Raw genomic sequence first — 27,807 nt, 5'->3', positions numbered from 1 at the left:
AGACGGACGGACGGACGAACATGGCGAGCACAATAGTGCATTTTTTCCATAAATGAGAAAATGCTCTAAAAAGAGTGTTTTGGATTCTGTAATTAAGCAGGAGAATTACTTGGCAAAATCAGTTGCCCGTCCATCGAGGAAAGCTTCAAACTAATTTCACAAGAAGACTCGAGTGCAAAATAGAAGAGAAGAACTAAATTAACACGTAAATATCACTCCATACATTGTAATCTATTTACTAAATAAATTTTGAATAGATAATATTTTTTATTTTTTGATGCCAGAAGTCAATAAATAACAGAGACGAAGGAAATAACATGGATTGAAAGGTTCCAAAGTACGCGTAAAAATTCGTACAATCGCTTGAATTTTCGAAATTCATTTTGGGTCAGGAAACTCCTCGTTTAGGATAAGAAGAGAGCAGCAATGAGATATAAGAAACCGAAGACTCTAATGCCGATGAGTGTTTAAATTACTCTTCTTAAACTTAACCCATTTTTTGTGCATCAATAACTTCGGATTTAAGCAAAAGTCAAGTCGGTGAATAAATATTTCACAAATTCTTTTTGACTGAGATAAGGGAAAAAGTCATAAATATCAGAACTCAGAACCGTGGTCACCGTAGCAGTATTACTAAGTAAACCACTTGTTATCAACAACAATATTCCACAAATTAAGAACAGCCACAACAACAACCTCCGTTACAACAGCAACCATGACGATCGGAATGCAGATTAGCAGCCATCTGAATCAAGTAACCGAAGTCATTATCTCAAAATAAAAAATCAGACACAAGTTTATTCATCATCGAAACTCAAGTTGACGCATGACAGACAGCGTTCTAGTTAACGCCTGCGGTAAAATTATAAGGCTAATAGCAACTCTAATTCAAGCAATAGTAGACAATTTTTTTATCGCGCGACTCTTTATATCGATTAAACGATTTTTAATTCAATAATAACGATTTTCAATTATATTCCGGATAGCAGCGGAACGAACGACGATGCGGTGTCAGCGGGAGCGCTGACTATACAGCAGGACGGAGCTCGTCAGGAGAAGGTTACCTGGCTGACCAGAGGTGCAGGTAACTACCCCAGCCTTGAGAAGCAGCCGCACCTTCACCCTCACCTGTCAGCCATATTATTTATTAATATTAATTTATTAATAATAGTAATTGATCAATTCCCGCCTGTTGATCATACGGTAGAATATTATTTTTTTGCATTCGCTCAGCCATATTATTTATTAATATTACTCAACTAATTATAGTAATTGATCAATTCTCGCCTGTTGATCATACGGAAGAAATATTATTTTTACGCACTCAGTTTAAGAATAAAGGCTAAAACTAAAAAAGTTGCATAGAACATTTTACTGAATAAAAATCCTAGATAATTTAGTAAAATGTTTTATGCAACTTTTTTAGTTTCGGGCACTCGTATCGTGTAAAGTTTGAGAGACGTTTCCATGCTAATTCATGTAACATGTGCTCGATAATTACCTATATAATCTATGGTATGATAGAAGGGTTTGGCAATGGAGGAAAAGGTGAAGTAGTAATTCAACTTATTAAATATAAAATACTGATTAACAAGAAAGACAGAATATTATTCACATGACACAATTACTTCTTGACAGTAAATATCGGTATAGGACATCAGATCTAATATTTGGCTTATGTTGCTAGCAACAGCAGTTTTTATAGTAACAATAACTGGCCCAATAAATTAGTGTTGGAATTTTCCGATAGTAGAGTTAGCAGTCGCTACATAGGTCTCTTATCAACTCGAATCAGTATAGATAAAAAAAACATTAACACGGTCCAATCATGCTATCAACTTGAATTATTATAGATAAGAAACACTAACAAGGTCCAAGCAAGCAACTAACAAGCGATCATCATGTGCTATAAACACAGAAAACTATCATAATTATCGACACTAGCTAACTTAAAACAGTATATACACTAGATAACATAATCATTAATTAACTACAATCATTAGTAACAACAAAGACAATAATACCATTTAAAACCTCACCGTGAACAACGCTCTTAACTTTAGCGACCTCATGTGGCGCGAGTTGCAGTAACGTCGTAAGGACAGGCAGCAGTCGTTCCCTTCCTACTTAACTACAATCGTAAGTAACAAAAAAGAGAATACCAGATAAAACCTTACCGTGAACAACGCTCTTTATTTTAGCGACTTCATGCGGCGCGAGTTGCAGTAGCGTCGTAAGGACAGGCAGCAGTCGTTCCCTGCCATCACTGCCGCTGTCGCCTAGTGTTATGAACTGCAACACGACGTTCTTAAGATATTCCAAGTTCTCCAAATGCTTCTCACGGTCGTGGTTGCGGCTACCACGACGTATTTCTTCCTTCAGTGCGTCCGTGAGCTGAGATAACTTTGCGTTCTCGGCTTCCGATTCATGAAGCAGGACAGTCACTTGTTCCATTCGCACCTCGTATGCGTCCAGCTGCCGTCATATACGAATTAATATGAAGATTTACATGAAAATGAAAATCTTTGATCAAGTATTTTATTAAGAGCAATTAGCAGAGCTGGGCAGCGCTACTTTGAAATGTAGCGGCCGCTACCGCTACATGCTCTAAATGTAGCGGGCGCTACCGCTACATTGCTTAAAATGTAGCGCGCTACTGCCCACCTCTGGCCATTAGGTACGAAAGATTTTGAAATATAAAAAGCGTTGGATCCAAAACATTGATGGGATGATTTTCAGATCGAAATAATTAATAATTCAAACCCAAGACATGATGCAATTTGGAGTCAGAATATAATGATAGTCGTTACAATTAAGATAATTAGAATGTTATTTTGGGTAGAGTACAGTGAGAGATTAATACAGGTTTATGATTATGCCCATGAAATATGCAAGTAAAAAAAGTTACTGCAGCGAAGATTGTGACGACTAGAACGTGCACCTAGGGAAGATAAGAAAGATATGGCGATGAGACGGAATAAAAAAAATCACCGAGCTCATTTGCTGGAGAATTTAAGAAGCTCAAGAAGTGCAACTCAAATTCAATAATTGTGTAATGGAATATTGTTAGTGTCACTTGAATAGCGTGTAGATGAGAAAATGTGTTCATTCCTCTGGAATTAAGTAAGGAGTTTCGAGTTAGGATTTGGGTGAACGCAAAAAGCGAAGCAGGCATCAAGATAAGAGTGTAGTAAGCGGCTTGGAAATGACACCGAGATGAAAACATATGTCATACGGTACCTTAGAAAAATTAAAAAAATGGAATTGGTAGGAAATGTAGCAAAGAAGCGGCACGTACGAAAATAGTGGAAAAATTGCACGCCTCACTGTTTACAGCTGCATAGCAAGGTCTTCTACAAGGTAAAATAACTAAAATCTCAAAATGCTCAAAAAAATCATTGAAAAAATTGAAACTAAATATTGCTTTGAAGTTTACCAAGATTGGCGACATTAACTCATTATCTTGGCAAGATTATCAACAAATGTTAACAATGATTGGCGACATTAACTCATTATCCTGGCAAGATTATCAACAAATGTTAACAATGATTGGCGACATTAACTCATTATCTTGGCAAGATTATCAACAAATGTTAACAATGATTGGCGACATTAACTCATTATCTTGGAAAGATTATCAACAAATGTTTACAATGATTGGCGACATTAACTCATTATCTTGGAAAGATTATCAACAAGTAAGTTAAGAACTTAAGCATTTCTCGTACCTTGGCTTGCATGGCAGACAGCTGACTGCTGACATAAGAGCTTTGGTCAGGCATATGGTCAGTGGCAGAGCCTGCAAGACTGGCAGCATCGTCAGCGAAGGATCCAGCTGAGTGTAAGCTGAGACCAGCTGAGTGTGAGCTGAGCAGCTGGTGCAGAGGAGGAGATTGGTAAGGTTCAGCATCAGCGTCCAGCGCAGCTGATGGAGATGAGAAGACGCCAGGTCTGTGGGACGGTGTGGGCTCCACCCACTCTGAACCCTGCGCACCATTGTCTTCGTTACTAATTATATTGGCTCAATTTAAAGCGGGTAGTTATTTTAAAAAGATTAAATTTAAAGCGGGTATTTTATAGAGGCTAAATTTAAAGTAGGTTTTTCATACAGATTGCATTTAAAGCGGAGTTTTATACAGATTAAATTCAAAGCGGGTATTTTATAGAGGTTAAATTTGAAGAGGGAACTTTATAGAAGCTAAATTTAAAGCAGGTATTTTATAGAGGCTCAATTCAAAGCTGGTATTTTATTTTATTTACCGCTCTTGTGATAATTAATTAGAGTGCCTCAAGTCTTCGATCATTAAAATTATTATTATAATTATGGTTTTCATTATTATTATTATAATTATAATATTTACCTCGCCAGCCTCTCGTATCATGGTGGTGACGTCAACCTTGTTTTATTATTATTATTATTATATTATTATTATTATAATTATAATATTATTACCATTATTATTATTATTGTTTTCATTATTATAATTATATAATTCACCTCGCCAGCCTCCCGTATCATGGTGGTGACGTCGACCTTAGCGTCATCAGCGCTGTCAAGCCTCCTGTGCTGGGCAGACGAGGCCTTCGTCTCGCCGTGTCCTGAAGGAGGCGCTGCAGAGGCGCGGAGCACAGACGCGTCAAGTTGCGTCTGTAGCTCACTCAGCTCTCGCTCGTGCACGCAGGCGAGGCTCTTCAGCTGCGCCTGCAATTTGATAATACATTCAATATAATATAATTGGATACTATAGTGAAAGAATGGAGGAAAATTGAGCGTCTAGAATTCAATAATACATACGTATAGTAGTGGAATGTCATCGAATACAATGGTGAATGGATAATGGATAATTGAGCAATCAAGCTGCGCCTGGAATTGAACAAAACATCCAGTAGTGAATGAATGGAAAAAATGACAATTGTGTAAGTTGATGATAACAAGAGAAGTAGCGCATCATCCTGTAAGTGAGTAATGTCAACAAGTGTAGACACAAAAACACAAATAAGGAGTAATGATGACGATGTTGGTCGCATACTATATTTATTACAATGAAGGCAAGTGGCCAGTGATTGCATTGAAATTGTTGAATGTAAATAATGCTAGGCATTCATAATTCAAAACATGCATTTTTTAATTAACTGGCTATATTGTTCGTTTTTATCTTAAACTTCTATTTCAATTTTTGATTCGAAACACTAAACGAGTGATATTGATAAAACCGCTTCAAGTCTTGAGAACTTCATGGTTATATTAACCAGTCACTGCAGCGGGTATCAAGAGCAACAACTTAAAAATGTACGAATTTCACATGTATCGCTCATCTAATCTCGGTGTTAATTCAACTCGAAATATTCTTTGTTTAAATATACCCGTACCTATTATTCAAAATTTAAATGCAGAGCTTTATCAAATTGGAACGCTCATAAAAAAAATCCAATAAAATCAAATTTCTAAGCATATATAAAAATTCCTTCTAACAAAATTTTCGAATTCTTCTTAAGGACCCGTGCTTGTCACCTGGAGCTGATTTGAAGAGCTTAACTGCCGAGTTTGTATGTCTCACCTCGGCAGTTAAGCTCTTAAGTTTGTATGTCTCACCTCGGCAGTTAAGCTCTTAAGTTTGTATGTCTCACCTCGGCAGTTAAGCTCTTAAGTTTGCATGTCTCACCTCGGCAGTTAAGCTCTTAAGTTTGTATGTCTCACCTCGGCAGTTAAGCTCTTAAGTTTGCATGTCTCACCGAGTTTGTATGTTTAATGCGAGTTTGCATGTCTCACCTCATAGCTTTTGACCATGGCTTCTCCCTCAGCTGCCATTTTAGCAACGAGACTCTGACTGTCACTCGTGATCTTCTTGATCTTCTCCTCCAGTTTGTTCTTCTCGTCCTCGAGAGCCGCGACCTGAGCAGCAGAGGCCTCAGCCTCCTGACGATGCTGCTTCAGTAGGCGCTCCTTCTCGCCTTGCACGAACTTGTGCTCCGACTGTAGCGCTGACAACTCGGATCTGACGTGAAAAATTCAAGTGAGAAAAGAAAGCTAACATGCAGACTAAAAGACATTGAAATATTATATACTTTTGATGGTATCTCTAGTACCTAATAGAGCGGCAACTCTGAGCTTCTGCGACTGAAGAAACAAATGAAAGGTTTCATTGTGACTTGGAATATATTGAACTGAATTTCGTCACTTACAGAAATAGAGCAAATAACAGCAGGTATACGTACACAGAAAACAAACACTCATTAAAGTAACGCAAGGTTTTTGACTCGGAACTGTTCATATCACCCAAGTAAAAAGTCCTAATGTATTTGGACTCAAGTAGCCGAGTGGTTTCTTTAAGGACATAAGCTCGTGTAGCAGAACCTAGAACCTGTACCCAGCAGAACCTAGAACCCGTACCCAGAACCTGTACCCAGCACAACCTAGAACCTGTACCCAGCAGAACCTAGAACCTATAACTAGCAGAACCTAAAACCTATACCTAGCAGAACCTAGAACTTATAACTAGCAGAACCTAAAACCTATACCTAGTAGAACCTAGAACCTATACCTAGCAGAACCTAGAACCTGTACCCAGTTGAAAGTAGAACCTATACCTAGCAGGACCTAGAACCCGTACCCGGGTGAAAGTGGAACCTATACCTAGCAGGACCTAGAACCTGTACCCAGTTGAAAGTAGAACCTATACCTAGCAGGACCTAGAACCTATACTTAGCAGAACATAGAACCGGTACCCAGCAGAACCTAGAACATATACCTAGCAGGACCTAGAACCTGTACCCAGCAGAACATAGAACATAAACCTAGCAGAACCTAGAACCTCCAGATATATAGGCTGAGTGCTCAGGAACAATGAGTTGAGTTTGTAATAACGTAACACGACGATAAATTTCGTGATACCCTAGAAATGACTGACAAAGGCTCTATTCAAACTGTATCATAAGAAGGGTTGCAACTCACTGTAGGTGTCTATTTGAATGCTGCAATGTCTGCATTTTAGTTTCCCCGAGCTGCAGCCGCTGCTGTAATTCTTCCACGTCAACGCTGGGAGTTTTTTGCTTCTGCTGTTGCTTGAGCACGCTCTGAGCGCGCGCTTTGTAGCCTGGTGAGTAAAGTATGAATTAGGACAAGCTTATTTGATTAATTATTTGTCTAGTGACGATAACTCTACTTACAAAGCCCTTAAATATTAGGGTTATTAACGACGTAAAATGTCTCCATCCCTGACGGGTTCAGTCAGTAATTGAATGGATGCACAAAACACTGAATAGCTTCAGATTTGTTCGGGTCCCTACAATTATACTTTACAAATAAAATATGCAATGCATAGAAAATTTTTAACTATTTAATAGTTTAAAAAGCGCGTTCAATAGTTCAGTAAAAAAAAAGTGTTACATGGTTGGTAACAATGCACATCATCTGCTCAATGCATAGTTACTAACAGTAGATATCAGTTGCTCAATGCGTGGTTATTAACATAGAATATCAACAGTTCAACATTACTAACAGTCGAACTCCTTGCGGACATGGATGAGCTCGTCTGAGGTTTGCTGCAGTTCGGTGGTGAGAGCTGACACGCGTTCCTCCAACGAGGCGATCTGCCGTCAGAAAATGACAATTATTACACTTAAATTTACCTCGATTATTACACTGCTGAAAATCAAATCACAATTTAAATACTCCTAAAGCTCATTGTATTTATCTATAACTATAATATTAGTACGAAAAACTTTTTGTTAACTTTTACGTTTATTGTTTCAGTGTAAATCATCTCTGCATATGACATCACAATGTGGATCTGCTAGTGGCTGAAAATAATGGACGAAATTTTATTCAAAAATTCGTTAAAAACTCTTAATTTTCAATCGATTTGGTAACCAGCAGTCCCTTTAAAAAGTATAACCAAAACGCTCAAACAAAAGTCTTTATAAGGACAGGATACAGACTAGATTCCACAGACTAGATATTGACTAAAAAACTAGATCTTCATTCAAGACGCACATGGTGAATAATTTTCATTTGAAATCAACTAAAATAAAGAACAGAAAGTAGATTACAAAACAACTAAAATAAGCTGTTTTGTAATCAGTCGAATATCATCTTATTTACACTACAGCAGTAGAATACATTTTTAGGAATGGGTTATAATGAATATTTCAGCATACCCAGACAGACAGCCGGACGGACATGACGGACACAATAGCGCCTTTTTTCATGAGAAAATGCGCTAAAAACTAGATCTTCATTCAAGATGCACATGTTAAATGACTCATTTTAAATGTCTTAGTTGTTTTATAATTAGTAGGTAGTAGGACATTTTTGGACAAATTTCATTCATTTGGACAAATTTTAAGACACATTGACCCTATTACTGTACCTCTTATCAAAAAGCTAGAGAGATTACGCTCAAAAGAAGTCCTCAATGAAGCTGGCATTACTTTTAACCAAATCAGTAGTAGGTATATCATATTATTTACACTACAGCAATAGAATACATTTTTAAGAATGGTTTATAATGAAATTTCAATAAGCTTGACCTGTTTAGCGTTGCGTGCTGCGGTGCGTCTGGCGAGTTCCTGTTCATGAGAGCGCGTCTGAGACACTTCTGTCACTGACACCTTCTGATCTTCTATCACCTGTGTTAAAATAAAAAATAATAAACCAAATGAAATACAAAATTAAAATAATAATAATTTATTTTACTCGTTCAATAATAATTTATTTTACATGCACAAAAGAATGGGAAACAAATAATTTATCCATCGTGAATACAGGAAAGAACTGCAAAAGAATTAACGACAATATGCAGACTTACTGTAAAATTGACGGAAAACAGATAATCAGAAGCATTGTAAAAATATTGTTGCGAGTTTTTAAACAGACAGAAGAGGGATGGAAAAAATAACAGTAATTAAAAAAATAAAATAAATACCGTACTAACAGTAATTTCGAAACGCGAGTGGAAAAAATAAGTCAAGAACAATAGTAACAACAGCGTCGGCCTCAACAATAACAACACCAGCAGGAGCGGCGTACAATCATACTCAACGGTAAAAACAGCATCATTTATTTATTCCAAGTAATATTATCCTCGTTCATCATCAGCGTAATTCTATTGTGTTAAAATTCTACCTCATGGTCAGCCATCAGAAGTTAATGCCTAATCAATAGTGAATAAGCATCATTTATTTATTCCAACATTCCAATTAATGTTTTCAACGTAATTCTATTCCGTGTTAAAATTCTACCTCGCGATCATCAAAAATTAAGGCCTCATGAAGTGAATAAGCATCATTTATTTATTCCAATATTCCAATTAATGTTATCCACGTAATTATTTTCCGTGTTAAAATTCTCCCTCATGATCATCAAAAATTAAAGCCTGAGCTCGCCTGTCTCAGTCTTTCAGCCTCCGCGGAGAGCTGTTGCTTCAGAACCCGTAGTTCGATGACTTCTTTCTCGACCTCAGCCAAACGTGACCGCAACTCTTCGTTACTTTTCTGTCCAGGGTTTAAAATTTTAGGAAATTCATGATATGGTAAACCATCAAGCAGATGGGGAATATATAAATTCTTCGATTAAATTTATACCTTCTAAAAATATAGCAGCAAATCAAGGACTACTACACACAGGACATGCATAGCCTATGTCCAGCCTCTGCTAGCAGAGGCGATCGCCTACACTATGAAAATGCTGTTGTTTTAGTGGCATCAACAAATGATATGCCCATAATTGTTTCATACAATAGTATTACAATGTGTGTAGTAGTCCTTGGTTACTACTACACACATTGTAATACTATTGTATGAAACAATTATGGGCATATCATTTGTTGATGCCACTAAAACACCAGCATTTTCATAGTGTAGGCGATCGCCTCTGCTAGCAGAGGCTGGACATAGGCTATGCATGTCCTGTGTGTAGTAGTCCTTGCAGCAAATGCAAAAAAAACTCAGTACTCACTGCAGTGAGTGACAGAGAGCGCATTTTCTCGTCGACGAAAACGTGAAGTCACGGACGGACGGACAGACGGACATGGCGAGCACAATAGTGCATTTTTATCATAAATGAGAAAATGCGCTAAAAAGCGTGTATCATTACACAAATTATTATTATTATTATGACCTGACCCAGAGATTACACGAATTATTATTATTAATATATTATAATATATATTATTAATTTATTATTACTATAACTTCACCCTGAGATAACACTAATTATTATTATTATTAACGTATTATCATATTTATTATTATTATTATGACCTCACCCTGAGGTGCTGAGTGGTGCCTTCGTCGGCTGCGTGCTGTGCTGTGAGATGCTCTAGTTGCGCCTCCAAGCCTGTATTATTATTATTTATGTAATTATTATTTATATAATTATTTCATAGCGTGTAGCAAACAAGTAACTAACTTCAATATCGAAAAATTAATAGCTCAATTAATACCGATATGTTATTAGAACTTTTAGGCGAGGCAAATTAAATGCATCAAGGCACAAAAGACGATCTGAAAGCAGTACGTTACTACGATATCGATAAGAAACAATTTAGTAAAGCAATTGCGCATGGTTGCTTAACATTTATCACAAGTAATTATGATTGTTTCTGTCGAGTCGTAAAGGTTTTGTGTCATCACCTATTATGTCATAAATATGACCAAGTCTGTCACATTATTCGGTGTCTATCAAAAGTTCTTGGAGCCAAAATGTGACAAGTCATCACAACGTCTGGTATAGTTTTCTGGCAACATGCTAGGTTTAGGGATTAGATTTAGATTACCCCTAATCCTGTACAGTAAAGTACCATGCTGGAATTATTCAAAGTTCCCGGTAGCAACGACTGGTAATTACTCCAAAATATAATTCAACACAGCATTCCTATAGCATTGGAACATGTGCAAGATAAATGTCGGCAACACGTAATTATTCTAACATTTGTCCTGAGACATGAAAATAATACCTGACTAACTCTTCTCTTTGTTGTCCTGAGACATGAAAATAATACCTGACTAGCTCTTCGCTTTGTTGTCCTTAGATTTACAAATAATATCCAATTATCTTTTCTCATAGTTGTCCTGAGATTGGATATACTACCTAATTATCTCTTCTCTTTATTTTCCCCAGATTTAAACTATTATCCGAATAACTCTTCTCCATGTTGCCCTTCTATAAAAACCGTGGCTAAATCTTCCCTTTGTTATCCTGCAATTATGAATTATAACGAACATTTTTCCGGGTTCTGCCACTTAAAACGTGGCAAAATTCCAACTCAGATCAGATCCGTTGCCTGCATTGGTGACAGAAATAATCAAGTTTAAGTGTAATTTCCTAGAGCTTCACTGCCTTTTCTTAGTATATAATCACAACGCAATAATTTTAGTGAAATCCCACTCACTTGTTCCACTTATCAAGTTTAAGTGTACGGTAATTTATTAGAGCCTGACTTACTTTTCTCAGCATAAAATCAAAAATCAATATCAATTTTATAGAAATCCCACTAACCTGTTCCACGAGTCCTGAAGCTTGCTCTTGCAAAGCCTTCATATCGGCCAGCAGCCCAGTTTCTCTGGTTTGCAGTTCAGTATTGGCTTCTTCTAGGGTCTGATGGACAAAATTAGAGCTCAAACAGGAAAAAATCACTGAATAAATTTGTAAATTTCTATCAGGAAGGAACAAGTTATCCGTCTACATCCCGAAGGACATGTTTCACGAGTGTTACAATCAATTATCACACCCGCTCCCTAAACCTCTGCCCCAATTGTCGTGTTGTAAAAATTAAATTATAGACCAAAACTAATCATTTTCTATTGATGAATGCCATAAAATTAAAATTGTCGACGAAAACTAATTAGTTTCTATGTTTCTATTGATAAATGCCATAAAATTTAAATTATCAATCAAAACTTTATCAGTTTCTATTCATAAATGTCATAAAAAAGTTCAAGTTATCAATCAAAACTTATCAGTTTTCATTCATAAATGCCATAAAATTGAAATTCTCAATCAGAACTAATAATTTTCCACAGATAAATGCACTAAAATTAAATCATGGATCAAAATTAATGATGAGCAACCTTGACGGTGGCTTTAAGATTGTCAATTTGTTGCGTCTGCTGAACGAGCTGGTCCTTGCAGGATGAGATCAAAATCAATAAGTTTCTATTGATAAATGCCGAAAAAAATAAATTATCTATCAAAACTAATCACTTTCCATTGATCAATGCCATTAAATTGAAATTATCGACGAAAACTAATCACTTTCTATTGATAAATGACATAAAAAGTAAGATATCAATCAAAACTAAACAGTTTCTTATGATGCGCAACCTTGACGGTGGCTTTAAGATTGTCAATTTGTTGCGTCTGCTGCACGAGCTGGTCCTTGCAGGATGAGATCTGCTGCGCGGCCTGCGTGAGCTGACCATCCTTCTCCTTGATGGCTCGAGTGCCGCTCTCTACAGCGTCCTGTAGCCGGTCTACTTCTGCTTGTAGCACCTGCGCACGATTAAAATCATCAATTAGATGGATCTATTGACAGTATTGAGTGCGTTCTGCAGCCGGTCTACTTCTGCTTGTAGCACCTGCGCACGATTAAAATCATCAATTAGATGGATCTATTGACAGTATTGAGTGCGTTCTGCAGCCGGTCTACTTCTGCTTGTAGCGCCTGCGCACGAGAATCTCAGTAATTAAATGGATCTTTTGAGTGTGCTCGGTTATCGAGCAGGATAAGCCTCTTAATAAATTAAGATTTACTAAATAATTATTACGTTATTAATCTTAACATGTTGACTACGATTGCTTCATCTTGTACAATTATTTCATTTTTTGTACTGTTTTTAAACAGGGTTGCCCGACGGTCATTTTTTCCGGGCAAATTCCGTGATTTAGTTTTTCTCAATTGCGTTGGCCGGCTAAAATTTATGATAGGGGTACTTCCCAATTAAATTTTAAATAGTGCAAAAATAAAATAAATGGAATTTTTATAGCAGAACCTACAAATAAACTAGTATATATTGAGTTTTTGGCCTTTTTTGACTTTTTTTATTCTCGGATTTGACCAATTTTAGGAAACCTGGATTATGTACCACTACCTCCTGGAGAAATGCATTTCGTGGTACACATATGTACCAATACGTAGTCAAAGTGTTTATTTAATAATAAATAAACCTTCTTCTAAGAAATAAGAAAATAAATCAGATAATCTCTTTTTTTTTCATGGCAACCACAAGAGAAGCAATGTTAGGACGAGGAGATCTAACCTGTCAAGGCTAGCAAACTTAAGCTGCATCAAATTTCGAAATGATTTTTTGAGAGTATTTATAAATGCTAAAATCTTCCATTACTAGTTACTACTACTACTACCTTTCAATTGTCTAATGCCAAAGTAAATCATTATTAATTTTGTCACAAATAAATTGTGAACGAGTGAAACTTCTATTACCGTCTAGACCTCAATACCTTGAAAATTCAGGTCATTACCACCTATTATTTATAAATACATGGATGTTCAACATGGATGTACAGATTATACACCTCAAATAATTCACCAGCACCGAGTATTCTACATTATTTCCAGCATTACCCATTACCTACAAGTGCATGAATTTTCTACATGGATGTACAGATTGTACAAATCCCACAATCACCAGCACCAGATATTCTACATTATCACCACCATTAATCATCACCTGTATATTCTTGGACGCAGCTCTGGCGGTTAATAATACAGGTCATTACCTCCTATTATTTATAAGTACTTGGATGTACAGATTGTACACCTCCCACAATTCACCAGCACCAGATATTTTACAGTATCACCATTAAAATCCCAGATCGACCTCCCCTGCAACACTACCAGCGGCGAGAAGCAAGCAACAGGATCGTGCATCAGGTGGCCCAAATGAGGGCGGGTGAACGACAGTCAGAGGCGGCGATCCATCGTGGCCTGGGACTGCTATGTCCCAAACAAATACTAAGGATACTAAGGATTCATCACCTGTATATTCTTGGACGCAGCTCTGGCGGGACCGAGCTGCTCCTTCTCAGCCAAGAGTTTAGTCTTCTGCTCCTCCAGAGCGTTGATCTGAACAGTCTGCTCGGCAAGCTTCTTCTTCAGCTTAATGGCCACGCTTTTTAACTGCAAGAGATAAACACTTGAGCATGTTTCCCAGTTTAATTCAGTGATATTTTACTAACTCGAGCCTTCCTGGCGTGAGTTCTTGATTATGAACGACAGGCGTGGCTGTGAAAAATGTTATTTATAATGTTAAATGCTTCCGCTTGATTCTGAAATCCGAATCGCAGAAAATCTTGAAATCTGAATCGCAGAAAATCTTGAAATCTGAATCGCAGCTTGAATCTGAAATAATGTTAAATCGCAGAAAATCAAACGAGACGCCACCAAATATATCGAGTTATTTCATTACAGTAAACCTGACGATGCAATGAACGGAAGTACTCACCTTCATGTATCGCTCCTCGAAAGTGTCTTCGATATCCTTGAGTCTGTTGGCTTCCTCAGCTTTACTCATGGTACTCGTGCTCATCACTTCGCTGGGGCAGTCTGTTGCTCCTGTTGTTGGGGGGACCGAAGCTGTGTGTACAACAGCTGAGGCAACAGCGACAGAGGAAACAGGAGTCTCAGCAGATGAGGTAACAGGAGCCGTAGATGATGAGGTAACAGGAGCCGTAGATGAGGCAACAGGAGCCGCAACGGCAACAACGGGAGCCGCAGCGGAGGCAACCGGAGCTTCGTTTGCAACAGCGGCAGCGGAAGACGCAGAAGTAACCGTGATCTGTTCTTCTAGATGCAGGATTTTCTGAATATAGCGAAAAATTAATAACTTATTTGGAATTAATCATGGAAATTCAGTGGAAACTGTAAATAAAAGCTAATGTTTGGAGAGAGAAAATTTCATTTTAACGAAAGAAATATGAAGAATAACTGATCCAACTTTGAATTTCCACCAGAAAACTTGTCAACATGACACTATGCGGCACTCCGTAACATTTAAGTTAAAAACCAAGCTGAAACAAGTCAAATGAGGAGCTCCATAAAACATATTAAGTTTCAAGATACAATTTTAAAATTGATCACCTGTAAAAGGGCTTCTTTTTCCAGCGTGGTTTCCGTGAGCCTATTCTGCAGCTGCTCGAGGTGCTGAGGCTGCTGCTCGAGGTGCTGAGGCTCCTGCTCGAGGTGCTGAGGCTGCTGCTTGAGGTGCTGAGGCTGATGCTTGGGCTCATTTGCTGCTGATGTTTGTCGACGTAAAGCATCTAGTTCGGCTATGAGGGCTTCACGCGCCGCTTCTGAACTGGTGAACTGAAAAACGCCAAGAGTTACGATATACCTACCGTAATTAGAATACATCGCTCACCTTTTAATACAATCAGAGGTTCACTATGACAAGGCTGTCACTATGACAAGGGCTGTCACTATAACAAGGCTTGTCACTAGGGCTGAAATTCTGCTGAAATGAAAGTGAAATTCTGGTGAACAACGCCTGAAATTCTGCCGCCTGACTCGTCAGGAAGAAGAAATTTCAGACGATTTCCAGCAGAATTTCACCTCCATTTCAGCAGAATTCAGAATTTCACCTCCAAGTCAGGCGGCAGAATTTCATCAGGATGGTGTTAAAAAACTACTGCCACGTTATGACAAGTGCCTAAATATTCACGAAAATTATGTAGAAAAGTAGATTAAGGTACAGGCTCTAATATAAAAATAAAATTATAGCGATATCTTTGCACGGCTTTTTTAATTCCAAAACGGTCCTTACTTAAAAAACATGCCTCGTATCTTACACATAGCAGCCAATTTTTCCTCTGTGATTCGTGAGTTCAGCTAGAAAAGATGTCAGTTATTAGCTGACGGAGTTACGTTTTATAGCGCAGCCCCAGTTCTGAAGTAAGACCTGCGTGAGATGGTGTAGAACTGGGTTCCCTCTACATCCACAGAGAATTAAAAGACAGCAATAGGCGAAAATAAAATTCCCACTCGAAGCTGGTCATTCCCATTATTATACGTCACATGTCGAGCCTGAAGAGGCACTCACAATATCATTGACTTTCATGAAATAACAAATGAGCATATACATAGTATTTCGACACTGATAGTATAACAAATGAGCATATACATATTTCGACACTGATAGTATAATAAATAAGTATATACATATATTGACATTGATAAAATAATAAACGAGTACCTATATACATATTTCGACACTGAGAAAATAATGAATGAGTATATACATATATTGACACTGATAAAATAATAAACGAGTATACCGTATACGTACATATATTGACATTGATAAAATAATAAATGAGTATATACATAATAATATAGTGAAGGGTTATCACCTGTTCTTCGATAGATTGCAGTTTAGCGCGCGCAGCATCGACCTCCTCAGTGCGCTGCTTCAGCGTCGCCTCCAGACGAGAAATCCTCTCACCGCGCTCCCGTAGCACCTTCGTTACCTGCACATTAGGTTGGTAATGGTAGTTACCGTGGTACCGTGCCACTAGAGTGATCGAGTTGACGATAAGGCGCCACAATGTCTGAAACATGTTCATCCTACCGCACATTTAATGGTTGATAGGACATCCATATTTTGCACTCGGGGTCAAATTTAGCTCGAAATAGCAACCAATTAAAATTTGTTCAATTAACTACATTCATTAAATATGTTAAATGTCAGTCACGGCTCAATTAATTAATGTCAATAAATTTGTCAAATGTCAGTCGCGACTGATCATCAAAATTTGAACACTTGACACAGAATTGCCCCAATAATAAACAATTTAGAATAAAACATATTTATCCCTGACACTCATGACTAATCATTAAAATTTGAACACTTGACATAGAATAGCCCCAATAATAAACAATTTAGGATAAAACATATTTATCCCTGACATTCACGACTAATCAAGTAATCATCAAAATTTACAAATTTTGATGATTAGTCGTGAATGTCAGGGATAAATTGCGATAAATTGGGACCATTACCACTTGACACAGAATTGCCCATAATAATAAACAATTTAGTATAACACAGTTATCCCTGACATCGTTCATCTCGTGTAGCAGCTCCTGCGCCCGCCCCTGCGCGACGCTGAGGTCGACGTCGAGTTGTGCCCTCAGCACCTCGCCCTCCTGCAGCGCTGCCGTCTGCGTCTGTAGAGCATCGCTGCACTCCTGCACGTACATGTTAATTAATCTAGAGAGTTATTTATTATCTTAATTAATGCTTAATTGAGATAATTAAAATTGGGAAGACATCGCTACCTGCGATCTGCGTCGGCACAGCATCGCTGCACATATATCTTAATTAATTTAGGGGGCTAATAATTATCTCTATTAATTCTTGATTAAGATAATTAAATTTAGGAAAACATGCAGCGCTGCCGTCTGCGTCTGTAGAGCATCGCTGCATTCCTGCACGTATATCTTAATTAATTTAGAGAGTTATTTATTATCTTAATTAATGCTTGATTGAGATAATTAAAGTTGGGAAGACATTGCTGCCGTCTGCGCCTGTAGAACATCGCTGCATTCCTGCACATACACGTTAATTAAATTAGAGGGTTATTTATTATCTTAATTAATGCTTGATTAAGATGATTTAAGTTAGGAAAACATGCAGCGCTGCCGTCTGAGTCTGCAGAGCATCGCTGCATTCCTGCATGTACATGTTAATTAATTTAGGGGGCTATTTATTATTTTGATTAATTCTTGATTAAGATGATTAAAGTTGTGAAGCCATTGCTAATTTTAGTCTCCTCTATTAATTCTTAATTAGGATAATTAAAGTTGGGAAAACATCGCTAATTTTAGTCTCCTCTATTAATTATTGATTAAGATAATTAAATTTAGGAAAACATCGCTAATTTTAGTCTCCTCTATTAATTCTTGATTAAGATAATTGAAGTAAAAAAATATCGCTAATTTTAGTCTCCTCTATTAATTTTTGATTAAGATAATGTTAAGAAACATAGTTAATCTCAATTTCGTATTTGTTGTGAAGGAGATCGAAGCAAGCGATATATAATGAGATAAAAAAAAAACAGAAATCGTATTGACATAATATTTGTGTTACTAAAAGTATCTGCCACACGTCTGTCAGAGAACTTGGATGCGACGAAGAGACTAATTATTTTCATGAAATATTTCTATTTTAAATAATTTCAGTGATGAAGAAAGCTTGATCCAAAAGCTGGTTGTTTTGATGAAGACTGAAATGAGTTAAATAGAACTATACTACTGTTGGGGCCAGAGTGATGGTGCGACAACGTCTTGTTTCAAACTTACAATTCATTAAAATCTCCGTATATATCTAATTTCCTCGAGACGCTTGCTATGAATAACACTCAATACATTATTCTTGCCAGATAACGAGTAATTATTCCAAAACTTCAGTTTTTGCACAAAAATTTCGTTTCAAACTTTTCATTCTGAATACGTAATTTTTGTATCGAATTATCTGAACTAAGGCTGAACCAATAACTAATAATAGTTATACAAATCATATGTATAAAGCAGGTGTCACTTTACCTTACACTGAGCAGTCAAGCAAAAATATTTTTTCGAACTTGGCATTCACTATCCAGTATAATTTTTGTATCGAATTTCCTGAACTACGGCTGAACTAGTAACTAATAATAGTTATACAAATCATATGTCTAAAGCATATGTCACTTTACCTTACACTGCGCTGTCAAGGCTGTAACTTGTTCATTTGCAGCCTTCAGCTCTCTCTCCTCCTTCACTAGTCTTTCCTTCGCTTGCTCGTGCGCTGTTTTGAGAGCCTGCAACTCTTCCTCGAGCTGTTTGCACTCATCACTCTTCGCTGAGAGTTCCTTCAGACATATTTCTGAGGTCACGGTGAGCTCTTCATTCTTCTTCACGAGCTCGTCACTCTTTTTCGTGAGCTCTTCATTTTTCTCCACGAGCCCGTCACTCTTTTTCGTGAGCTCTTCATTCTCTTTCACGAGCTCGTTTTTCTTTTCAGTGAGCTCTTCATTCTTCTTCACGAGCTCGTCACTCTTTTTCGTGAGCTCTTCATTCTCCTTCACGAGCTCGTCACTCTTTTTTGCAAGCTCTTCATTCTGTTTCACATACATTTCTGCCTTCTGTAAAAGCTTTTCTCGCTCAGCATTCAAAGCTACGATCTCAGGCGTGAATTTCTCAGAGTCCTGAGACGCGTTTAATAGACGCTCTTTAAGAGCAGCGTTCTCAGATATCAGTTCATCAGATTTTTGTTTCAAACTATGTAACTTTTCTTCATTATTCACGCTGGCTTCTTCAAAATATTTTAATTTTTCTTCAAGTTCCTTTGCAACTTCAGAGGCTTTTAAATTTGAAATATTATCTTCCTCAAGTTTTTTCAATTTATCATGCAGTTCGATCTTCGAATTTTCAAGATCATGGATTATTTGGGAACTTTGCACATTTCTTTCTTGTAAAACTCTTAGTTGTTCAGTCAACCTCTCGTTGGTAGCATGTGCCTGCTTGAGTTTCTTCAGATTATTCACGTTCTCCGTCTCAATAGCAACAAACTTTTCGCTCATTGCTTCCTTCTCAGAACTCAATGCCTCGACCTTCTGCTCATCTTCCAGCTCAGCTTGGCTCATCTCTAATATGAGCCGCTCGTTCTCCTGCTCAACGGCCAGAATTTTTTCTCGTAATTCAGATACCTTTGAAGACAAATTCTCCTTCTCTTCCAAGACAGACTTTAACTTCGAGTCCAACTCGTTTTTCTCAGCAGTTTCTACACGTAATTTCTCATTGGCAAAATCATTTTCGGCTTTTAGAGATGACATTTCAGCAATTTTATGTCGCAGATCTTCATTACAACGATTTTTTTCTTCTTTTATGGCTTCGAGTTGGCATGTTAAATTTGAATTTTCGGTTTGCAAATCACCCAATTTAGCTTCAAATTCGTTCCTCACTTTTTCGAGCTCTTGCTTCACATTATCAGCCGCTACTTGACGCTCCAAGTCAAGTTTTTCCAGGGTTTCAATTCTAGATTTCGACTCAAATAACTTGCACTCGAGTTCAGTAAATTTACGCGCCGTTTCTTCAGAACTTTCCGACGACAACGCCAGTTGATCACGTAAAATCTGCAGTTCATGTTTGCGTGACAAGAGCTCATGATTTTTTTCTGTGATGCTTTCTTCCAATTCTTGTACTTTACTTTTCAAATCTTCGCATGTCTGTTCTTTTTCCTTCAGGAAATTCTTCACTTCAGATACTTCTTTTTCCATTTCTTCTTTAAAAGTTAAATCCTCTTCACGCTGCCGTTTCAAATCTTCACATTCTTCTTCTAGAGCCTTCCATTTACACGAAAGTTGTTCATTTTCCTTGGAAAGATTGTCTATCTGCTTTAGGAACTCGTCCTTGTCGTCCTGAATTTTCATGCCAGTTGCCTTCACTTCATCCTCAATTTCAGCGAGTTTTTCATTCAATGATTCCTTCAACTCTCTTTCTTGTTTCAGTTCCATCTCTAAGCCTTGCAACTTCCTAACGAAGTCTTCATTATCAACTCTGAGTTTATCCTTTAACTCAACGATTTCTTTATTACCCAACTCAACTTGCTCTTGCAGAGCAGAAGTCTCAGCGGAACTGCACTCAAAAGAGTTCAATTTGTGTTGGAGAAGAGCGACTTCTTCCAAAGCCTTCATCTTCTCTTGTGCACTTAATTCTAGTGCTTCAGAGTGAGCGATTCGTATTTCTTCAGCGTCTTTAGAAGTAGTATCGCGTAGAGTTATTATTTGGTTAAGTAATTCATGCTTATAGTTCTTTAGAGCATCAATATGGGACTTGAGGTCGGAAATTTTGTCTTCATTCGCCTTTTGCAGGGTTGAGTTTAGAGAAGCCTGCTTTTCGAATGCGAGTAATATAGCATTCATTTGTCCCAACAAGTCATCTTCTTTGCCTTCAGCCGATATGTCACTAGCCAAATTCTGACTCAGTATGCTAGAAACTGCAGGAAACTTAGAATCTTCAGCACAAAAGCAAAGTTTAAAGTTCTCAGTGATGCAAGATAGGCGGTGTTCCATGGACTGAATCTGAGACGCATAATTTTCAACCGTTTTAGTTAGTTTTTTGTTTTCTTCACGCATGGTCTCTAAACTTTCAGTTGTGTCTTTAACACAGGCCGATTCATTTTGAACTTCATTAAGCAACGATGCTATTTTGTCTAAATGAAGTTTATTTTCATTTTCTAATTTTTCCAAGTTTTTAGTCAACAAAGCAACTTTGTCCTCTAAAGCTGTCATCTTGTCAGCGCGAGCTGCTAGCATGTCTTCGGCCGCGGTGAGGTCATTTTTTAATGCACGCTCTGTGTTTCGTAAACTTTGCTGAAGAGTTTCGATTTCTTGATTGAGATTAACGATTGCACTTTCATCCTCATAATTTTTCGTCTGGGTTCTTTTCAATTGTTCTGCTAATTCTCTGTTAGAATTTTTCTCGACCAGAAGCTCCTGCTTAAGCCGCTCGTTTTCTTCACTCGTAGCGATAATGCGCACAGCTTGCGTTTCTGTCTGAGCTTTGAGCGCCTGAATTTCCCCATCATAAAGAGCATATTTTTCGTTGGCATCAAACACCATTTGTTCTAAATTATTCTTCTCTTCCTCGTGCTTCTCTATCTTCTCGCGGAGCTCATTGACCAACGCTTCGCTCTGCTCCAGTGCGTAATCGATGCTCTTGTGAGGCATATGAAGAGGTTTGCTTTCGACCAAGGCACGTTCGAGTTCATTGATTCTAGCCCGCAAAATAAGGATTTCGTCCATCGAAGAGCCGTTGTCACTCACAGTTACACACTCCGTGATCTCTTCCGTTATTTCTGTAGCTTCGCCTTTCTCTTTAATATCGCTCAGAATTCTTTCATACTCGTCACATTTCTTTTCAAGCTCCAACGTCTTGCATTTCAGTTCCGTTATAATAACCTCTTTGCCATCGTCTGCTTCCGCGGGGTTTTGATGATATTCGCCTTCATCGTTAATTTCTTTACTTTCCTGTATGACGGTAAGCTCATGCTTCAAATTGTCAATGATCTTCTCTTTATCATCCATTCTGGTTTGCTTCTCTTTGCATTCCAGTCGCAGTTGTTTTATCTCAGTCGTGAGTTGTTTTGTCGTCTCTTCAAGTTGCTTCTGTCGATTTTTTGATTCCTCGAGAATAATTTCGTTTGCTTTCTTTTCGGCAAGAATTGCTTTAGCTTGTTTCGTAGTCTCCTCCCACTTGCTCTTCTCGTCCAACAACTTCTTGCATTTGGTTTTCAGGACCTCAATTTGGCTTGTTTGTGCCTCTAGATTTTCAATTTTGCCCTGGAATATGCCATCAAGTATAAATTAACTGGCAGGTATGGATATTTTACATGATGATCCATTAGATAGCTAATAAAAGATATGGACTGTAAAATTTCAATAAGCTGCAAGCGTATAATGATAAACGCATCATATTCACAATCTTTATAAAAAATATCAATCGGAACGAACTAATTTGTATAAGAAGGAAGTAAAGAACTGGGTACATAAAATCAGATAATTGATGACAAATCCTAAAACAACCTCAAAGTATCCTTGTAAAGTGACGAAATTAAAAGGTAAAAATAACAAGTGTAAAAATCAATGTAATAATATTTCAACGAGTACCTATGAGCTGAAATAAACGACAAAAAATCTACATCACGTAAATTGTAGCACCAACCAGAAGCTGTTCGTTTCTCTCTCGCTCAGCCAGCAAATTTTTCTCGAAACGCTCTTTTTTCCTCGCAATTTTGGCCTGATAAACCTGGACCTGCTCCAGAGCCTGCTGCTTCTCCTGCAGCAGTCTATCCTGCACAGACTGCGCGGCCTGCAGCTCTGATGCAGACAGGTTCAGCTGGCGCTGCAGAGATTCCGTCTGTAAGGGAAAGTGCATGTTATGAGAAGTTCATTTTAACATAAAGTTCATTTTAATGGAAAGTTCGTTTAAATGGAAAGTTCATTTTAATAGAAAGTTTATTGCAATGGAAAATTCATTTTAATGGAAAGTTCATTTTAATGGAAAGTTCATTTCAATGGAAAGTTCATTTTAATGGAAAGTTCATTTTAATTGAGAGGTCATTTTATTATTGGGTCAACAATAATGGGTAAAAATTATTGGGTCAAGAATAATGGGTAAAAATTATTGGGTCAACAATAATAGGTAAAAATTATTGGGTCAAGAATAATGAGTAAAAATTATCGAGTCGCCAATAATGGGTCATAATTATTAGATCAACAATACTGGGTCAAAATTATTAGATCAACAATACTGGGTCAAAATTATTGAGTAAACAATATATTGGGTCTCCCGTTTGAAGCCTGCCGCCATGCGACTGTAAGGCAGAGGTCTGTTCAAGGAAAAGCATGAAAAATCTACGTTTTCCTGAACGACGTTTGCAAGTCAGGCCTGCTATAAAAAATAAATATTACTAAGAAACGTCTGAGGATTCTGTGAGCGAAAAAAAAAACCATCGAAAGCGATGTGTTAGAGAACAAAAAGTAATGAACCATCGAAGAAAGAATTATTGAGCCAAACTTAGGCAAACCTCAACTTTTTCCGTGATTATGTCCGATTTCAGACAAATTAAAGGTAAAATTACTTCACATCAATTAAGATGACAATTTAGACAGATGAAAGACATCAAAATACTCCTATTAAACATAGAGCTAATTAGCTAAATCAATGTGTAATTAAAATGAATTGCAGTTCATCACATCAAGCTTAGATAACGTACGGTAATATTCACCAATTCAAAATTTCAAATACATCATTTTTTAACACGTGAAGCATAGTAATTTTTTTACAATAATTCCCGAGTAAAGCACTCTCTTCATACCATTAACGTCAAAAACTTTCTCATTTTCAAAAACTTACGCGGGAAAAATTTAGCGCAGAAAATCATATATTTTCTTAGAATTCTTGACTGCAACATTCATGATCCCAACAATCCACTATGAAACCTTCTACTTGCGTGCAATTCATACTGAAAAAATTATTTCTACAGACACAATTCACGCGACAAACCTATTATTATGAAATAACGTCGAAAACCTATAATTTTCGCACAATGCAACCTGAAAAATATTTCCGAAATATTAGAGCTAAAAACCTACTGTTTTTCAAGAAATAACTCAGAAAACCTTATATATGGCCAAAATTGAGCCGAAAACGATAATTCTGCCGAAATAACGTCAACAATTTTCTTTATCCTAGTTCAATTCAATAATTATCAATTCGAGATACGTATACCTGTTCAGTGAAAACTTGATACGTGGCAAAAATCCAGCACGACACATTCAGGCTAGACTATATATCAACAACAATCCGACACATAACGCACTAATTGACCCAGTCATGAGAATGTCTGTCATGAATGAGTTGCTGGCGATGAACAACACGCACTTAGCTATGTAAATTAAAGGGTTTAACAGAGACGATATAATACAACAACTGGTCTCAGCAGAGCCACGTTTGCACTGAGCAACGTTCAGCGGTACAGGTGTAAGATAAGATGCGGACGTGTACGTATTCGTGTCGGTGCGTGTGCATGTGTACGTATTCGTGCCGGGTACTGTGAGTCGGTGCGTGTGCGCTAGTATACGTGTCTCTCAGTATACGTATAGGTCGGTACGTGTACGTCATTCATGTAAGTCTGAAAATATATAGGTATTCTTGCACGTCAGTGCGTATAAGTAAGTACGCGTTTGCCAGTGTGTGTACCGATTGCGTGCGTGTACGTCAGTACGTGTACACCTGTGTGAGTACTTCAGTACGTGTACGCCATTGCGTGTACGTCAGTACGTGTGCGTATGCCAGTGTATGCACGTCAGTACGTGTACTTACACGACTATACATCAATGACACGCACACCATTACATTTAAAGGCATGCAAATAATTATGAAGTAAATATAAATGCATGGTATATAAATATATATATACCATGCAAATAATTATCAAGTGTTCCGAGAGAAAAATTATTGAGCGAGTACAAGGAAGAGCGAACAAATTATAGAGGCGATCACGAATAAAGAAATAATTATTGACTGAGATTAATGGAGTATTAATACATTATATTAATCACCTCACTGAACACTGTACAGTCGAGTTATTATTTTATGGGCACAAGATTTGGCTTTAAATTTAGCCATTAAAAATGGCACGATAGTATAGATTAATGATGCGATTATTGACACAGTTTAAAGTAATGTAAAGGAAAACATTTACTGCAGCTTGGTCAAGGTAAATATTTATGCTCTAAAGAAGTAATTATTTAGAGATTGTATCAAACAAATACATTATGTCACAGGTCATAGCATATCTATAACAAAATGCAATAATTGTATAGATTATAAAACTTTGCAAAATATTTTTAACCCTGATCTGTGAGAATCATGTTCAGAATGCAGTTTAATTTCATTACTTTCAGCTCAAGATCTTTCGGTTTAGAAATGAACAATTGACAGGCAGAGCAAAACAACAAAAGTAATGTAAATATTTTGACATGGTTAGTGATAGCTTGTGTGTACCTGACATAACAATACAACTGGAGCGATGTAAATAAAAAGTTTTACAATTGTTTTTTTCAAATTGGTATGGGTATCTTTTTTTAAATTGGTATAAAAAACTACAACACAATTTTTTTTCACATGCCAGCCAGCCACTAAAATGCAGGTTAGACCCTTTTACAAAATTTTTCAAACAGTGTAGGTAATACTCAGAGCTCGAAGACAAGAAAATTACCTAAATAAAGCACAGCAGTCTAAAGTTATGCTTACCTTGGTGACAGATCCTTTGACAAAAATTTTCAAACAGTTTAATACTGGTAGTCAGAGCTCAAAGACAAGAAAATTACCTAAATACATCATTCAAAAGTTACTGTATAGGTACTTACCTTGGTGATCAGGGCCACCTTGCCCTCTGTCAGGTTGTCGACCATCTCAAGGAGAGCTTCATTTTCCCGCCCCGAGTTTTCTTTCAGTTTCTGCAACTCGGTTACCGCTTCTGTTCAAAATATGATGTTAAAGTAAAATTTCAATGCCATTCATACAGCTTGTTAACAGTTAGCAAATCATGTTCAGCTCAAGTAGGTCAACCATAAAACTGACTTGTAAAATTTCAATGAACAAAATCAAGAAATTTCATGGCTTTAGCCAAGATCATAATACCTAAACATTTTTATTTCATTTTAATTCAAGGTACAATCCCTTAGGCTAGTTCAGGTGATTCAACATCACAAAAATTCAAAATCGTTTGTTTTTGCCCTATTCTCATACAAGTAAGATTCCTTCAGAAGCAGACTTTACTCACCATCTTTGGCAGCTTTGGCCTTTTGGGCAATGACAATGAGGTTCTTGCATTTGGTAAGCAACTCTTCCTTGGACAACTTGTCCAGAGGATTGCGTGGTTTTGCACCAGCACTTTCAGGAGGTTCAGAGGAGCTGCCACCACCCTCGTCAGTAATATTACTTGAATTATTCATCATACAAAAGGGTCTTCAATGTGTGATAATTCAAAATACAAGAATCAACTTTGATCATCTGGAAAGATAGCTTGAATGTTATTTTTGTCCCATTCTTCAAATTCCAGGCTGATTAGGTATGATGAACTTTAGTTCTTTAATCTCAAGTCTGTTGAGATTACAGTTAATATTTGTAGAACCAGTAAAAATAGGTAGCACACTACTGACCAACAACAGCAACTGAGTAGATTTAGTTGGAATTCATCTAAACATGTCATCAGTTTATGTGATAATTTATAAGGATTGCAATTTAGTCACTTTTTACTTTAGAAGGGACACTTGGAATAAAACTTAATTTTAAAACATTTGAAGCATGCCGAGTGTACTCATCCATTACTAACAGTACTCTGAACTCTGAAGTCCTCCTCTTTCATTGTAGATGATGTAGAGGTAGAACAAATGACATTTTCTGTAGTTTTTACTTGTTTTTCATTTATTGATATGATATTACCATATACATTAATTACCATATTATTGATGTGATATTACCATATCGATAAACAGGCCATTGAGCATTTCAACTACCTTGTCCACTGCAAGCTTCATATCAGCAGCCTTATAGCATTTTTTCTGTATCTGTAAGCTTACTGGACGGCTTGTAATTTCACACCATTTTAATTGGGTCAAATGAATTTACTATAAAAAAAATTGTGAAAAACATACCTGAAACAGAAAGGAATGTTTTAGTGACAACCATCATATGTTTTGGAGAAATAAATCATAGTTTAGGTCAGTTATTTTCTTTTCAATGATGCCTGGTGCTAGGGTTGGCGATTTTATTGATTTTTTTTAAATAAAAAAAAATAAAAAATCAATTATTTGTTTATTTTTTCATGATTTTTTTATTTATTTAATTTTTTTTTTATTTTTTCAACTTTTTTGTCTTTTTGAAGTTTTATTTTTTATGTTGCAATTAGCCTAGTAACAATAACAGTATATGGATCATAATGGATGGCTAAAAAGGGCACTTATTGCCTTCAATAACGGCAACAGGCCAAGCTGGTGTTTACCACTTTAACTGGCTTCAATATACAAAAACACTTCAGGAATGCAGATCTTAGGAACATTGAAGAGTCACATTACAGATAGGTAGCTAATAGCACAGTGCACAGCACTAGCAATAGATCCACTAGTTTAATGTCCTAAAAATCTACCAGACTCTACCCCCTATACACACCGACTAGTAGTGACTGTAGCTGATAGCACAGTGCACAGCACTATCAATAGATCTACTAGTTTTATGTCCTATAAAT

General features: G+C 37.0%; 1 protein-coding gene across 1 annotated transcript; it reads right to left on the bottom strand.

The window, feature by feature from the left end:
- Positions 1-26: 26 nt before the first annotated feature.
- Positions 27-26,595, bottom strand: LOC108676801 (GRIP and coiled-coil domain-containing protein 2). Its single transcript, XM_047884938.1, has 22 exons — positions 26,344-26,595; positions 25,928-26,037; positions 22,716-22,910; positions 18,707-22,333; positions 17,073-17,201; positions 16,364-16,480; positions 15,096-15,320; positions 14,461-14,817; positions 13,995-14,135; positions 12,323-12,490; positions 11,498-11,596; positions 10,965-10,980; positions 10,266-10,336; positions 9,385-9,492; positions 8,530-8,628; positions 7,500-7,590; positions 6,953-7,094; positions 5,771-5,996; positions 4,499-4,702; positions 3,729-3,986; positions 2,178-2,475; positions 27-1,128 (listed from the first exon to the last, which is right to left on the bottom strand). Exons 1-22 carry the CDS (start codon positions 26,516-26,518, stop codon positions 1,061-1,063), a joined length of 6,924 nt encoding a protein of 2,307 aa, XP_047740894.1. The 5' UTR covers positions 26,519-26,595; the 3' UTR covers positions 27-1,060.
- Between the last annotated feature and the right edge of the window lie 1,212 nt (positions 26,596-27,807).

Source organism: Hyalella azteca, unplaced genomic scaffold, assembly GCF_000764305.2.
Source record: "Hyalella azteca isolate HAZT.00-mixed unplaced genomic scaffold, Hazt_2.0.2 contig16561, whole genome shotgun sequence".
Classification (NCBI taxonomy): domain Eukaryota; kingdom Metazoa; phylum Arthropoda; class Malacostraca; order Amphipoda; family Hyalellidae; genus Hyalella; species Hyalella azteca.
This window is presented reverse-complemented; position numbering and strand designations above follow the sequence as displayed.